The following is a 16,999-nucleotide window of genomic DNA, read 5'->3' on the forward strand; positions in this document are numbered from 1 at the left end:
TCAGCAATATCCAGGGCCAGTTGAACAGCTTTGAGTTCAGCAAGTTGGCTTGATCCACCTTCTCCTTCAGTGGCCTCTGCGACCTGTCGTGTGGGGCTCCATACGGCTGCTTTCCACTTCCGGTTCATCCCTACGATGCGACAGGAATTATCAGTGAACAGAGCGTAGCGTGTTTCTTCTGCTGGCAGTTGGTTGTACGGTGGAGCTTCTTCAGCCCGTGTCACTTGTTCCTGCTCCTCTTCATCAGTGAGACCAAAGTTTTCACCTTCCGGCCAGTTTGTAATTATCTCCAAAATCCCAGGGCGATTTGGGTTTCCAATACGGGCGCGCTGTGTGATGAGAGTGATCCACTTGCTCCATGTAGCGTCGGTAGCATGGTGGGTAGAGGGAACCTTTGCTTTGAACATCCACCCCAGCACTGGCAGGCGGGGTGCCAGGAGGAGTTGTGCTTCTGTGCCAATCACTTCTGAGGCGGCTTGAACTCCTTAATAGGCAGCTAAGATTTCCTTCTCTGTGGGAGTGTAGTTGGCTTTGGACCCTCTGTAGCTTCGGCTCCGGAATCCCAGTCATCAGCCTCGAGTCTCCCCAGGCACTTTCTGCCAAAGGCTCCAGGACAGACCATGGCTCCCGGCTGCAGAGTAAAGCACGTTCTTCACATCTGGTCCTGTTCTGACTGGGCCAAGGGCTACTGCATGAGCAATCTCCTGTTTGACCTGAGCAAAGGCTTGTTGTTGTTCAGGGCCCCACTGGAAAGTGTTCTTTTTGCGGGTGACCAGGTAGAGAGGGCTCACGATCTGGCTGTACTCAGGAATGTGCATCCTCCAAAAACCTATGGCACCTAGGAAAGCTTGTGTTTCCTTCTTGTTGGCTGGTGGAGACATTGCTGTAATCTTGTTGATGACATCAGTAGGAATCTGACGCCGTCCATCTTGCCACTTTACCCCCAAGAACTGAATTTCACGAGCTGGTCCCTTAACTTTGCTCTTCTTGATGACAAAACCGGCTTTCAGGAGAACCTGGATGATTTTCTCTCCTTTCTCAAAGACCTCTTCAGCCGTCTTTCCCTAAACAATGATGTCATCAATGTACTGCAGATGTTCTGGAGCATCACCCTTTTCCAGGGCAGCCTGGATCAGTCCATGGCAAATGGTGGGGTGTTGCTATATTTTATATATTAGTAAAGGCCTGTATGCACAAACCAGCCTTTGAAATAAGTCGTGATATTAAGGGCTAAAGTCCTTGAAACCTTCATGCAGAAGAGAGAGTAAAGTAAAACAATATCCCTGTGTGTAAGAGAAAAAATGTAAACTGTGTGTGTTAGCCAATAGTAGCTCGTTCTGCTCGCAAACCCCGTAGAACCCTATAAAGGTGTGCTAAAGATAGAAATAAACTGGCATTCACGATTACTTCTGTGAAGACTGGTGAACAGCTCGGGGGTCTTCTCAATAGTGGGGCTGTGCTTCCACCCCTGGGGCAGTCGGTTCCAGGTGTACTGCACTCCCCTCCACGTGAAGGCAAACTGAGGCCTGCATTCTGCTGCCAGGGGAATGGAGAAAAATGCATTGGCAATGTCAATAGTGGCATACCACTTCGCTGCTTTGGACTCCAGCTCGTACTGGAGCTCCAGCATGTCTGGCATGGCAGCGCTCAGCGGTGGAGTCACTTCATTCAATGCACGATAGTCCACAGTCAGTCTCCATTCTCCTCCAGATTTATGCACAGGCCAGATGGGGCTGTTGAAGGGTGAGTGGGTTTTGCTGACCACCCCTTGGCTCTCCAGTTCTCGGATCATCTTGTGGATGGGAATCACAGCATCTCGAGTTGTTCTATATTGTCGGCGGTGCACCGTTGAGGTGGCAATTGGCACTCGCTGTTCTTCCACCTTCAGGAGTCCTACTGCAGATGGGTTCTCTGACAGTCCAGGCAAAGTGTTCAATTGCTTGATGCCCTCTGTCTCTACAGCTGCTATCCCAAATGCCCACCTGAGTCCCTTTGGGTCCTTAAAATACCCACTTCGGAGGAAGTCTGTGCCTAAAATGCATGGGGCCTCTGGGCCAGTCACAATGGGGTGCTTCTTCCACTCATTTCCAGTCAGGCTCACATCAGCTTCCACTAAAGTAAAGTCCTGTGATCCCCCTGTCACACTAGCAATAGAAACAGATTCTGCCCCTATATATCTTGATGGGATTAGGGTGCACTGTGCACCAGTGTCAACCAAGGCCTCATATCGTTGTGGTTCTGATGTGCCAGGCCAACGAATCCACACAGTTCAAAAGACACGGTTTTCCCTAGCCTCTACCTGGCTAGAGGCAGGGACCCTCTAAGCCTGGTTATCCTTCTTTCCTTGGGTATATGTCTTGGGGGTTCCTTCAAGGGAATTAGACATGTCATCATCATACTTGTCAGTTTGACTACAGGCTACTGGAGCGGCTTTCTTTTTGGTGGAGTATCCCCCCTGAGTCTTGCTGTTTTCCAATTCACGCACCCGCTGTGCCAGAGCACCAGTAGATTTTCCATCCCATCTTTTCATGTTTTCTCCACAGTCACGTAGGAAAAACCACAGCTCAGCTCGTAGCCTTTTCTCTCTATCTGGGGAACTTCTGCGTTGAGTACCAGGGCTCTTGGTCTGTACTGCCGAGACTGGAAGAAGGTCCTCCCTGAGTTTCTTGAAATTCTCCTCCATTTTGTCTTGGAAGTTTTGCATACGTGTTTCTATAGCTGCAATTTTTGTCTGTATGGGGCCATGCACGGTATCTGCATATGCTCGAAGCTTCTTCGCCATATCCATCACAGTCTCCTCCCGGTCATCCCGCTTCATTGTTGCTAAAGCAGAAGCGTATTCTTGTGGCCCAAGTCGAACAAGTTTTCGTCACATCACAGATGTACATGGCACCAAGTCTGGATTTCTAGTACCTAAGTCACCCACGAAGACAATCTCTACTGTTGCCATTTCTCTCAAGCGCTGAATCCCTTGTTCTATGGTTTTCCAACGAGTTTGCTGTATATAGAGATCATCTGCACACAGATATCTTTGTGCCACACTTCTCAGGACCCGTTCCCAGAGACTATAAGGGTCAGCCCCCCTCATCACTTCTTGGTCGATAACCAGATCGTGTGACAGGGATCCCAGATGCCTCGCTTCAGTGCCATCCAGAACTGTAGCCTCACCTGCAGCATCCCACAGACGGACTAACCAACTAATTATAGATTCATCAGGTCGTCGAGTGTAATCTTTTCTCAGGCCACGAAGGTCCTTCAGGGAGAAAGGTTCACCAGCGCCTTCTGATTTTTGATCAGTTGCTGGTCTTGAGGGTCCTTCCCCCGCATCACCATCATCATCATCTACTGGCCGATCGGTTTTGGTTTTGAATTTCATGCCTCTCGTGGTAGGAGCAACAGACACTGGCTTAGGCTCACTGTCTGGTGTGGCCACTGGCTTAGGCTCACTGTCTGGTTTGGCTGCAGCCTGAGTGACTGGGGTAGCTGCTGATTTATCTGCCTGCCCTACAGTATCTAGCACCGTGCGATAAGCATACGCTAGGGCCCAGCTTATTGCAATGATATTTTTCTGCTTAGAATCATCACAGCAATTCTCTTCCAGATATTTCCCTACTTCATCTGGGTTCTGAATTTGTTCACGTGAAAATTCCCAGGCTGGGGGATCAGAAAATTCCTTCAGAGTTCGGCCAATTCTGTCCCATTCTCTACACCACTCAGGATTTCTCACACCTGAGCCTACTTCTGGGGCAGGGGTCTCATTGGCTCTTCTGGATATCTCAGCCCTCATTCTAGAGAAGTTGCAGACCATATAGAGGAAGCTTAACAGCTGAACTAACAAGAAAGTGGTATCCTTAACACTCAGGGGAAACTGGATATTCTCAAAGAGGGACATAACAGATTCAAAGGAGAAGAAGGAAAGAAAAGGCTGAAAAGCCTCATCCCCTGCTCTTCCTCTAACAAACTGGGTACAATTACTAATAAACTCCCAAAATGTGCTACTGGGACTGGGAGGCAGGGTCGGGCGAAGAAACCATAAGCCAAACATACCTGACAGAAACTTCAGTAGTTCTATAAACTTCTTATAAATCATTATCACCGAGCCCAGCACAATAACCATTCTAATCCGTGCCCCTCTACTGGGAAAGAGGGCAAAGACAGGTATTAAAACCTCAAAAACTTTTAGGGACCAGATCCACATGAAGGCTTCCACCCCGAGAGATATTATGTATCCAAGCAACATGGCTACTGACTGCTTTATCCCAATACAGAATAAATACAACTAACAATCAGTACAGGTTTTTCCACTTTCTCTTGCCCCTGTTCGTTGGGCGCCAAAAACTGTATTTGTCCTAGTTTAGGGCAAATTAGGGAGGAAAACTCCAAATGGGGATTTCCCCAGGGAAATGCCCCTCTTCACTTTCTGGTCCGGGAAAAGAAAGAAAAAAATTCTTTGGAGAGAAGTGGAAAAAGCTGTTTATTTAACAGGAATTGAGTAATATTAAATAATAATAAAACCTCTTGCTGTTCGATGGGATGGCAAGTCTAGGAAGAAAAGTCCTTTTCATGTGGTGAACGGCTCGCTCAGGTTCTTATCAGTCCCTCCAGCGCTGGAAAGTGCCAAAGCCCAGCCCCTGGTGGGCCACAGGCTTGTGAGCTCCCGGGGTTTGGCTGGGTGTTCAGTCCAGAGCAGGCTTGCACAGATCCAGGAAAAAAGGGAAAAAACAAAGGTCCGGGGAACTTCTCTGCCTCAGCTAGCTAAAACTAACTAAAAGCCAGGGAGAAGCTCTGTCCTGCTGTCTGTCTGTGCTGCAGACAACACAGTCCAGGAGCGAGATGTGTGGGAGTTATATTTTCTTTAACACAAACTGCGGCTTCTTCTACCCCCCTCTCTTGCTCTCAGAGTCAGTCTTAAAGGTGCAGAACTTAATATATAACATAAACCAGACGATTGGGGATACCAGTATCATAAAGTCACCCCAGGACATTTATTTATTTATTCCCATATAAATATGGGGCCAAGTACCCAAATACCAATTTTTTTATGGGAACACATAATTTTTTTTTTTAAAAAAAATTCTGTCTGTGTTTCCTCTTTCCCCCATCCTTGTGTCTTTGCACAAGGGGAAAAAGATGTGTGGAATGATAATTAGGGAAGAATAGAAAAAATCAGACAAATAAAGTGGTTTATTTCTACAGAAAGCTTTTTTTTTATTTTATTTTTTTTTATTTAAAAGCTGGTGTGAGCAGCATCGTGTCACTGCATCAGCTCATGCTAATCCTGAGGTGACAGCAAACAATTTTTATTGGAGGTGTTGGATTCACTTGGTATTTTGGAGAATCCTACATTTCCCAGACAATTTGTACAAGGTTGATTTTCATCCTCTGAACAACAAAATGCTCCGTGATTGTGGTTGTAAATTTTTCACAGTGGAAAGTTTAACAGAATTTGTAGTAAAATCTATTAGAGGTGTGTTTTCATTGAACTTTTCCTCTTTAAAGAAATAAAAAAAATAAACTTGTGAGCACTGTTGGTTTTGAGAAGTGCACTACAAAAATTCCTCTTTTATAATTTGCTGCTGGGCAGAACTGGCTGCTTTGATTCTGTTTTTCTTAAAAGACAACCAAATGACTAATTATCACTGCAGATAATAGTTTCTATAAATATTCTCCTTTAGAAACACATAAAGATTAGCAGCTTCACTCAGCCATGGTAGGTGATGAGAACAGTGATTTAAGAATTAAATCTGGCATAGTTATTTCTGGATTATTCCAGCCACTGTTGCTGGTCATCAAGGTTTACTGTGTATTGTGCATTTTGACTCTGTTCATCACAAGTATTTTCAGTACAAATGCTGGGTGTAAAGGGATTTAAGAAATTGATAATGAAACAGCGATTTAATTCCAAAATAATTCCAAAACTTGCTTGAAAGAGAATATCTGCATGTTTTCCTTAGCCCAGTTTAGTTTTAACCTGGGCAGTTTGTACTAGGAATTATAAGATCTGTTTCCAGACATGACAGAAACACTGAATTTTGCACCAGGCCATGCCTTCCAATTCTGTGTTAGCAAAACAGAATTAGCAAAACTTGAATCCAGACTGAATCCTTCCTTCTCTTCCCCATTTTCCCCCTCAAGCCCTGACTGTGGACAGAAGGTGCAAGAGAGCAGCTCCTGGAGTTATTTTGTCCTTTTCACTCAGATTTTTGGGGGCAGCCAGGCAAAGCAGGGATCACATCTTTAGCAGACTGCAGAAGGAAATGTGGTTTTACCTGCAGAACAAAGCCCTGGAGAGGAGAAGGCTGTGGGGTTGTTGGAGTCTGGAATACAGAGTGTGTGCCCTTGCTTGTGATAGCTATAAGATCTAGAAAAACACTGAATTTCATATAATATGAAATTCATGGGCATGTTTTCATGGTGATACATGAGAACAAATGTTAAAGTTAGATAGGAAAAGTGTAAGTGTGTAGATTAGAAAGTTTTTTTAAATCACTGGGTGCAAAAGTAGTTTAGAGAACAGGAGACAAGATGGAGGATTTAGGGTGTTGTCTCTTGTCCTTCTTCTTTCTTCTTCACGTTCTTCTCCTGGGGGTTTTTGGGTAATAGTCAGTGATTCGATAGAAAATGCCACAGTGCAGCACACAGGTGTTGGGTCATTGGGTCATTAAGAAAAATAATATACCTGTCTATTGTTAATTGGGTAAAAATAGGTATAAAGGTAAAAGAACTGCGTATTTTGGGGCCATTTTGTGCATCAGACACGAAGTGTGCCACAAGGCCTTGTTTGTACCATCAGAAGAAAGAAATGCACCAGATTGCAAAGATTAACCTTGTGCAGCCAGACCTGTTCCGTTTTGTGATCACCTGTTAATAAACACCAGAAACAAGATTCTAACGAGCTCGGGAGTTTTCTTCCAATCATAAGAACTGAGATGAGCAGGGCTCCCCACGAGGGAGGATCCCAAAAGAATTCAGTCAAAAGGAAGCTGAGAAATCCAAGAATAAAAAGAAAAATACAGAAGAGATGCAGCAGAAACAGAGAAACAGAAAAAAAGACTTTTTAGAGAAAAGTTACAGGGGTGACCTCCTTGCAGCCTTCCAGTACCTGGAGGGAGCCTGCAGGAGAGCTGGGGAGGAATTCTCACCAGAGCATGGAGCACAGGAGCAGAGGGATGGCTTCAAGCTGAAAGAGAGGAGGTTTAGATTGGATATTTATGAGGAAAAAGTTCTTTACTGTGAAGCACAGGCTGCCCAGAGTGGCAGCCTTCAGCTTCAGTAAGGCCAGAGTTCGCTGTGCTTTTATTCTCCACCAAGAAAAAGTGATTTTTCTTCACATGCGTCCTTTATTGTTGGCAAGAAATTAATTTTACAGCTTCCACAAAAATAACTACATTTTTCTTTTTGTTAAAAAACCATCCAACACTTACAAAGGAAGCTTTTTGTGATTGCTCTTTCAAATGCTTGCCAATAAAATTCATGTCCATCAGTTTTGCCAGCATGTCTTCCTCAGCCTGAAAAAGTGAAAAGTTTGAAGCAGGATATATCTGCACTGCTTGTGGCTGGGGCTGTTTAAAGGAAAGTAAGCCACTCACATTTTTATTTCTTTTCTGAAATTAAGAGCTTGATTGCACAGGTCAGAGCCAGAGCAAAAGTGGCCTTCAACTGGTCTTAAGAAATGTCATCTCAAAATGGGATTTCGCTCATATGCCTGCCTGTGAATTACTTCAAAAATGGGCAATCACAAAATCTAAACCTGCATTTGAGTTTTGAAACATTCTGGAATTTTTTTCAAATAAAATGACCTGCTGAATGTTTGCCAGAACACACAGCCTGTGTGCCCAGTAGTGCTTCTCAGGAACCCTGTGTGCCAAAACAAACAAATTCACCATAAACTGGGAGGTTTGGATGGATGAATTCTTTCAAAAGTTCCCTGTGGGGCAATGCTCTTAATGACATGATTCCATTTTAATTATTGTATGGGTTGTAGGACAGGTTCCTGACAGCAGTTTTGCAACATACCCCAGTGCAATAATGCTCAGGGCTTTCTAGCTTCAGTGATAAATTTATTCATATTGGAAAGATCCTGAGGGTGAAAGTCGAAAGAATGGGATTACAGGAAGGAAAGGAAGTGGGATAAAGGTTGAGTGATTGTTCCTCACTCCTTTTTTACGTGCTCAAGCACGTCAGGGATGCACCCATGAGAGAATTGTCTCTCCCCTCCTTGACAGTCCTGACTAAACACCCTAAAAACCCTCCCTTGTGACAAATCCTCTGTCTCAGAACATTTGATTGAATTTTATCTTTTATCAGGATACTTTTATGATTTGCTGTCAAAGCACTGCAGCACTTCACAATCCCTCCAAGTGTGTGGTACTTGTCAAAACCAAATTGAGAGCATCGTAAATGTTGGCTTCTCTTCCACTTTTCCTCCTACTTAGACTTGTTTATTTCTTTTAAGAATGATCCTATTAAGCAGCTAGCCAGTTAGCATGTTAATTGGAATTTTTTCCTTTTTTTTTTTACGGGAAATTCACCAGTTGAAAGTATCAGAGATTCCATGTGCTCTTTTCTGAGTCATTTTTCTAGGCTCAGACATCTGAGGACAGGGGGACAGGTCACGCTCAGAAGTGATTTTGTTCACTCCTCCTAAGAAGCCATGGATTAATTCCCTCTGTGCTGGGGAACAGTGTGTGACCATCAGGCACCACTGCCAAAGCCATGGAGCTGGAAATATGAATGGCAGGGGTGAACTTTACGGAGAGCAACAAGAAATGCAACTGATATTTTCTTCTAGTTTGGGCCAATTTCATTAAAAGGTTTTGGAGACTGTGTTAAAACTTACACAGAGAACTGGAAAACTGAGGGAGGGTTATTTACGAGGTTTAGTCAATGAGAAGAAAGAAAACTGGGAGGGGAAAAATAAAATTTCCTATTAAAAAACATCTTCAATTGGTGATTTGAAGAAGGAACCCCCATAAAGGGTCAGAGAAAAATGAAAAGCATTTAGCTTCTGAAAAAGTGCTGAAAAAGTGGCCTGCCAAAGGGTGACTCATTCTGTTAGGGGCTACTCCAGAACTGTTTATTCCAACATCAGCATTGCAATTTTTATTTTGATTCTAACCCTAGTTTATTGTAGGCCCTGTGTCCCTGAAAACTCCTGGGATTTGCTTCAGTGCCAGCTGTATAAAATTGCAAATCACAAAATTGTGAATATGAAATTACAGTAATTTATTCTTCTTTTTCCTCCCCCTTCCCTATCCCTCCTCTATTAGATCTGAAAGTGAAAAGCTCCACATCTGAGCACACTACTTTTCCCCAGTATCTTCTATCTGTGCTAGAGCATAAAAAAGTAGTTATATTATAGAATTGTTGCTTATATAGTTTATATAAAGTATTAAATAGTTGTTTATATAATTTATTATATAAAGGAAAAAACCTTTTTGAAAACATTTTTGCAACTTTTTATTAGTCTTCCCAGGATGCTGCAGGGGAAATAATCTTAAAAAACTCCTTAAATTTGTGTTTACATAGTTGTTGATAGATGTTGCTCTAACTGGGTTACCTTGCAAGCAGAAGGAAGGGCAAGAGGAGATGATTTTTGTGCTGTTGTGTTTCTGCTGACACTTGGCTGAGGGGGAAAGCTTTTGCTTCTCCTATGAAAGTAATTTTTAACAGCAAATTAACTGTTTAATTAAATTAACTGTTGCAAAAGTCTCCTGCTGTAGCATAACCAAGGGCATTGCTACAGATGGGCTGCCATGAACATTTTTGTTATTTTTTGGGGTATCTATTTTTCCTCACAGAAGATTATTTGTACTGAAATCTTCATGTAGCCAAGAGTTTCTTTAAGGTAAAAGAAAAGCCCTGCCATTTACAAAAAAAATGAGAGCCCATTGGCAGGGGTTCATCCTTGCTCCCAGAGGATGGGTTTTAAAGCTGATTTACCATCATTCCAAATAAAAGAGAGGAAGGGAAGACACAGCAGCAGTCTGCCAGCAGAAGCAAAGTGCAGCTGAGCCATCCTGTCTCACAACAGCCTCCAGATGTTTGAGCTTTTTGAGCTGATTGCATGAGTCAATCCTGATTCCTTCCTTTATGTTAACTCACAGCCTTTTGTAGTGTTCAGGATGGCAAACTCTGCCATGGGGAAGGGGAATTGCATTTTCCTGGAAGGCCTGATCGGTTCTGTCAAAACCACCAGTAAGCAGAGAAAAGAAAGTCTTCCCCCAGAGAATATTCCCCAGTCAAGGGTAGGTTTTGGGGTGGTTTTGGTTGCGTTTTTGTGAATGGGAACTGATTTCTTCTTCCAGACTGTGTATATGGACTCTATTTGTGCCAGAAGGGAATTACATATGGCTTTGTTTCTCCCACTTTGAGGTAGAGCCAGAAACATCCTGTGACTGTGATTCTTTATCAGTCTATTCAAAAAGATGACAGACTCGTGGTGGGTTTTTGTCCCCTTGTTCTTTAAAACAATCATTCAGGTTGGAAAAGACCTTTAAGATCTATAACCTGTCAGAGCACTCCTTACTCTAACAGCAAGCACACCCTGTGAGGATGTGGTGGTTTGTTATGTTTCACCTGTATTTGCTTGATTGATTCATTGAGATGTAGGATCTGAATTAAAAAAAAATAGGTGTGTGGGAGGTGAAGAGGTTGGAAAATGCCTGGTAGGGAACTGTATCACATTTCTGGTGTCAATGATTTTCACTCTTTAATAGTGTGAATCTATTTGGGCTAATGGATTAATGGGGAAAGTAGAGGGATGAATTTTTACATCCTAAAATTTTGATAGCAAAGTATTAAAAATGGTACATGCAAGTTTTCTCAAGTAACTGAAAGCTTCAAACAGTGATTATTCTCTAATGTTATTTTTCAGGGAAATTCTGTGGAGGAGATCTTCCATTACCTATTTTGTTTGGCTCCAATAGCATAAAGCTGAAATTTGTTTCTGACAATGAGGATTATGGAGCTGTTTTCTCCATTACTTCCAAAGCTCTTACACCAGATATTCTTCCTGGTAAGTTTAAGCCAAGTAATGTGCCTGCCTACACTCTTGGGTGGAGACCTGGGGAAAAAAAAAAATCAGGAGAAAATAAAGCAGAGGAAGCTCCTGTGGTATTTCTGTGTGGGTGATGCTTTCATGGGGGGCCTTGAGGGAGGCAGCTGAGGCTGAAATGGGGAATTGTGTTTGGTTTTGCTGTTCACCATCCCTAAGGATGGGCCCAAGGGCCACCTGCTGAGCCTTGAAAGAATTCCTGCTGAACCTCCTGATGAGCTCCTTAAAAGAACCTCTGTTCCTGCTCTGGCAGCATTTCCAGCTGCTCTTTCCTTTCTGTTTTTCCTGCCTGGATTTCCAGACGCTGGCTGGGAGTCCCTGGCTGTCCTTTTTGAGGAAGGAGTGTTGGAGAGCACTGGAGCAGCCTGGCAGGATTGTCTGTGCATTGTCTGTGCCTCAACAACCACGCAGCCAAGGCACAACGTGAATCCTTTTTGTGTCTACCTGATGGAAATGGGCAGCACTGAGCCAACAAGAAATGAGGCAGCTAAAGACAAACAAGATCAAACAAGATCAAGCAACATGAGCATGAATAATGCTCTGGATGTAGAGGAATCACTATCAATCCCAAAAAAGCTTTAGGTTTGATAGGTTATGGTAAAATAGAATTTACTGGCTTGAATTTTATCATTGAAGATTCTTCCAGAAAATTTAATATTTATGTATCACCTGTGAGAGGTCTGAATGTCTCAGAAACCAAACCTTGCAGGAATCACTCACAATACTAAAGACCCTGTAGATCTTTGAAGTTTTTCAAGATGACTCTCACGAGGTTCACTCTTTCTTTTTTTTTATTTAAAGCTTACATACCAATCTTTTGAAGTAGAAGAGAGTGAAGATTGTTCCTATGATACCATGACTGTGTATGAAGATGTGGGAAAAGAGGAGAAAATTGCTTTGAATTTTGATTTTTTAAATTTTTTTAATTTATTTTGGGGATAATTTATTTCTTTTATGACTTTCACTAGCCCTATTGTCCAGTGTAAATAAAGTTTACTTGTGGAGTCTCAGGTAATGTTATAGGTACTAGTTTCAGTACCCTGAAAAATGCTTGCAGGTACTGCTAATTCTTCTCCACTTACAGAGTCAAAGCCACATTGAAGGGAGCTGTTTTTGAGTGTTTAAATTCTGTGTGAAATGCAGTTCTGAAATAATTCCAGTGAAGAAAACATAGCACAGTAATTTGGGTCTATAGGAACGATTCTGCACAAAGCACCTGAGACTTCTTTTCAGAGTCCAGCTGCTCTTCACCCCAGAGCATCATTCATGGAATTTTTGCCACTTGGTTTATACTGAATGAGAGGAAAGCCCATCCCAAAGAACTGTTTTCAGCACTTGAAAGTTGACAGTTGAAGCTGCTGCTTAGATTAGGGAAAATCAGGTATCTGGGGTGTTTAATTTGTACTGAAGTTTGTGGATGCTGCAATAGAGTGTTGTGAAATGGTGAAGGGATTCTTTGTTCTGATGAGGAAACTGCTGAACAGGCTCCAGGAATGGATCAGACCTTCAGCCTCAGCCTGCTCAGCTCGTGGTCATGGCTACTTTTAACCTTCCTGTCTGAAAACTGGAATATGCAGAATACTGTGCACCCACTGTTGTCAGAGAGAAGGATTAAACAGTACCTGTTCATTTCTGAGCCTTTGCTTTCTCATTTTTAGTCGAGTCTTGTGGATTTGCCCTACCAGCACCTGTCCTAAGCTTCTCTGCTGTGATGCTGGTTCTCTTCCACTCTGATGAAACAGAGACCTTTGGAGGATTCAGAGTTTCAGTGTCCTTTGTTCATTTAACAGGTAATAGAAAATTAAACAGGAACTTGGGGAAATGCCTCCTTGGGGCAGCACAAAGGGATCTTCAGTGAATTGCCTGATCAGAATTATTTTGTTCTAGGAGATTCTCATCTAAAAAAATTCTTTCTGTGAAAAAAAAAAAAAGGACTGTGAACCTCTTCAGGCATTAAACAAAGGCCTAATGAAGGGTGAAGACAAACAATAAATCTGGCCAAAACCTGAGAGTTGTGTTTGTGGTGCATTTTAAATAGCAATTTATTACCATATTAGCACAGATCCCGACAACAGAAATCTGTTTCTTCTACAAAAATAAACAAGAAAATAAAAGTTATACTAAAATACAAATAATACTCAAGACATCCTGCTAACACACTCACCACACTCATTTCCTAGATTTAAATACTTTGAATTCAACTAGAGAAGAAGATTTTGAAAACCTGAATGTTACTGAAGAAGAAATAAAGGTTACAACAGGTAAGACAACCTCAGTTATGCTTCCTTCATGGGAATAGACTACCTTTTGGAATTTATAAACTGATTTATAAATTTATAATTGAATTTACAAATTCTCAAAATACCTAATGGTTGCAGTTGGTCCAGATTTTTTAAATAAGGTATTTTGAGGAAATAAAAATATGCACAGTGATATTTACATGCTTTGGCTTTAGCAGAACCTAATTTTTCTTATTTCTTTCATCTTATCAAGTCATGTACAGCAATTCAGTAACATTTCAGCTTATATATCAGTTTACACCTACTTCCTGCACCTACACCTACTTCCTTTGTTGAAAACAATTGCAAATTGCAATTGCAAGCTGCAAACACAGAGCAATTGAAAACATTAACCAGCATTTTAGAGCTGCCCTTTTCCCCTCTGATACTCAAAGGAAAATGGGGTGAGCCCCTGTTCATTGTAGTTTTGAGGCTAAAACTTTTGAAGGTAAGTGATAACTTTCATCTTGGTGAAGCTCTGTTTTAGCTAAGATCATCTCCTCACAGTGGTGTAAACATTTGGATACTTTTTAATGAGGGAAGTTGGAAGATTTAGTAAAAAAGGGGGAGGTGGAGCTTGAGAAGCTGTGGAGTTGCCCTTAACTGGAATATTCTTTATTGATGCCAGTCTTAATCTCTAAAGGCTTCTTGGAACATCAGTGCTTTCTGTTCCAGAGGATGTTTGTGGAATGCCTTCAAATCAGCCCAGGTGTTGCCGCTGAAGATGAACAGATCACACGGACACAGGTCAAGGTGTGGTGAGAGAAAGAGAGAGTTTATTTTCCCCCCCAGGATTTATAGGCTTCTGCCCACGGCCAGGGATTGGATGGTCAGGATAACACTTTCTCACTGCACTGGTCATGAGAGATGCCCATCACAAGACGTGTAACATAAAGAATGTACACATATCTATGTTTATAGTTACTGTCCTGGGAAAGTCTTTAGAAAACTATGTCAGCAAGCTCAGAAGCTGAGTTTTCAGGGTGACACCCAGGTTCCTGTCCAGTAGGATAAGTGGAGGTGAAGAAGCTGTGCCCGACTGGTGGCCTTGGCAGATGAGCACACCTTTAGAACAGCAGTCCTTGCCCAAGAGTGGCTTGTCCCAGCTGCCCACTGCTTTCATTCCAAGTGAGTGCACTGGGATGAGCCCTTCCCTGGGGATGTCTGTGACTGCAGGTGTGTCCCTGCAGCCTGCTGGCTCCATCCAGGGTGCCACAGGGCTGGCTGCAGCTCACACTGCCTCTGGATTCCTCTGCTCCACACACATGTGCTGGAAAATTGCAGGTTTTAAAATTCACGGGTTTCAAACCTGCTCTTGTATCAGCCTGAAAATGAACTTTTTATTTTTCCTTAGGGAAGCATACAGAGACTGATGGATGGTGGTAACAGGACTTCATGATCTTGCAGAGCAAGACAGGTACTGTGTGTTCCGCTTAGTACTGAAATACAAATCAGTCTTGCAAAATAGCTTTTAATGTAAATGTGATTCCCAAATTGTCCTGTGGTGCAGCAATCCAACAGCCTGCACGCTGATCCTAATCTGCATTTACACAACAGCTTTTGTGTGGCTGTCAACACAGGTCTGTGCCTTCACTGAGCTCTAAAGCTCCCTGTCCTGGAGGATGTGGGAGTGAGAGGTGCATTGTCTCTGTACTCACTGGTGACTGTCACCAAGACAGAATCAATTAGGGCACGAGTTGCCACTTTATTCACACTGGATAAATGTTTTTCCAAGACTCTCTTCCTACCCTTGCTGCTGGATGGAGTTTTCTGCATGTTCCCTGTTCCATGTCACAGATGCATAATCTTGACTTGTTAATATCAGAAAGCTGGCAGTTTCTGGAGCTGCCTTTAAATGCGTTCTCTTCATAAGGCATCTTGGAAATTGATAACATCAAGGTTACTTAAAGCCTCACATTCCCTCTTTCAGGAAATATCTTTGCTCTCATAGAAAAGCTCAGTCAAGCAGTATTTTATACACCCAAGTTTTAATGACTCTGGGCTCTGACATTGCCCTGCTGCAACTGGCTGAGCCCATGGAATTTGTACCAGGAATTCAGCCCCTCCGTGCTCCCAGTGTGCCTCCCTGGCGAGGAGGAGATGCTGCAGCCCTCGGGGATGTGTGTGCTCACAGGTGGGATGCACCTGAAGCAATGATGCTGCCTGGGCGTGTTGTGCCTGTGTTTTAAATAGCACATCCTGTGCTGGAACTCTCCTTCTGTCTGTACATTGGGTTTTGGAAAACAGACATGTTGAAAAGTTTTCACTTGTGTAAGCTCAGCTTGCTGTGAAGAAACATGGGTGGGAGGAGAGAAATCAGATCATTTAGATCGAGACCATTTGAAAAGGAAAGGAGTAAAGCTTCCTTCTGGAACCACTAATTCATGCCTCTACTGCATGATGTGTTTTAATTCAAGACAGGGAAAAGGGGAAAAAACTGCAGCAGCTGGAAGCCCCCATCCTGGCACCTGACAGATGTCAGAGCTATTACACAATAATAATAATTGTGTAAAATAATAATGCCAGTAAAGTGACCCAGGGGATGATCTGTGTGGGACAACTCGGGGATTTACAACCTCCATGGAATTACTAGCTGGGCTTTGGGATGTGGAAAGAAGAGCTACTCAGTAGTTTACACCAATGTTGGTTTTTTTGTTGACTGGATCAAGAAGAATATTAATAGTAGTGGTATGTATGACAAAAAAAACCCCAACAAAACAATTAAATTAATCCTTTTGTTATTGTTAGATGATTAATTCAAGGTCTTTTCCAGGGTGCCATTTTTATATTTGGGTATCCAGCATTCCTTGAGATATTGGCTGTTTAAAATATCCCTAGCTGAATGCCCAGAAAAGAAACAAAATTAAATCAGCAGTAACTTCTGAAAATCTTATTTCTTCCAGTTGCATTATTATTATTCCACTCTCGAACACATCTGTAGCGTGGATGAATGTTTTCCTTGCTGTGGCTTTGCAACTCATTCCTCGGGGTTGGGAGGAGGATGAACTGACACAAGGTGGCAGCTGAGCCCACTTTGACAAGTTTACAGCCTGTCTTTACTGATTATCTTTTCAACATTTACCCTGTTTTATTCTTCTTTTTTTCTTTTTTTTCCCTAGATCTCCATGTTTTCATTGTGTGACTGTCAAAAGAAGAGTTCTGATGGATCCCATTGTAAAACACTCCCAAAGCACAAATGTCACTGAAAACAAAATTTGGTGGGAGCGTGTGTGTTTTTGACTGATGAAGATTCAGAGTAGCTGACTGGGGAATTTACTGCTGATTTACCTGAACTGAGACTTTGGCTTTACCCCTGTGCTGGAGCAGTCACAAGTTACCTGCAGGCTCCTGACGCTCTGTTAATCCATTTTAGAAGGGAAAGGAGGGAAAATAAACCACATGAGCCAAGCATGTCCTTGAATGTAATGCTGGAGAGTATAAAAACACTGCAGGATATTTTTAATCCAGTTTCTGGTTTTACAAACTGTGTGGTGTTTGAACAAAAGTATTTGAAAAGACAGGTGTTACAGGCCAAGGGACCATTCAAGAATGGATAGCTATCCTAATTAATCCATGCATTAACTTGTAACTAGCAGTTTGTTTAATGTCCAAAAAGCTGCTTATGCAGAAATCTGTGGTGACAGGCACCAGTTAGCTTTGCAGA

General features: G+C 42.5%; 1 protein-coding gene across 1 annotated transcript; it reads left to right on the forward strand.

Moving 5' to 3' along the window:
- The first annotated feature begins 6,013 nt into the window (after nucleotides 1-6,013).
- OVCH2 (ovochymase 2) lies at nucleotides 6,014-16,477 on the forward strand. Its single transcript, XM_058843496.1, is given in 20 exon segments — nucleotides 6,014-6,230; nucleotides 7,485-7,510; nucleotides 7,513-7,576; nucleotides 10,107-10,197; nucleotides 10,308-10,441; nucleotides 10,877-11,017; nucleotides 11,358-11,602; nucleotides 11,858-11,952; nucleotides 12,716-12,846; nucleotides 13,237-13,317; nucleotides 14,011-14,044; nucleotides 14,330-14,406; nucleotides 14,409-14,463; nucleotides 14,690-14,759; nucleotides 15,287-15,327; nucleotides 15,329-15,374; nucleotides 15,376-15,479; nucleotides 15,745-15,888; nucleotides 15,890-16,023; nucleotides 16,455-16,477. Coding segments are annotated over 20 exon segments (1,953 nt in total).
- The last annotated feature ends 522 nt before the right edge of the window (nucleotides 16,478-16,999 follow it).

This window comes from Poecile atricapillus, chromosome 1, assembly GCF_030490865.1.
Source record: "Poecile atricapillus isolate bPoeAtr1 chromosome 1, bPoeAtr1.hap1, whole genome shotgun sequence".
Lineage (NCBI taxonomy): Eukaryota > Metazoa > Chordata > Aves > Passeriformes > Paridae > Poecile > Poecile atricapillus.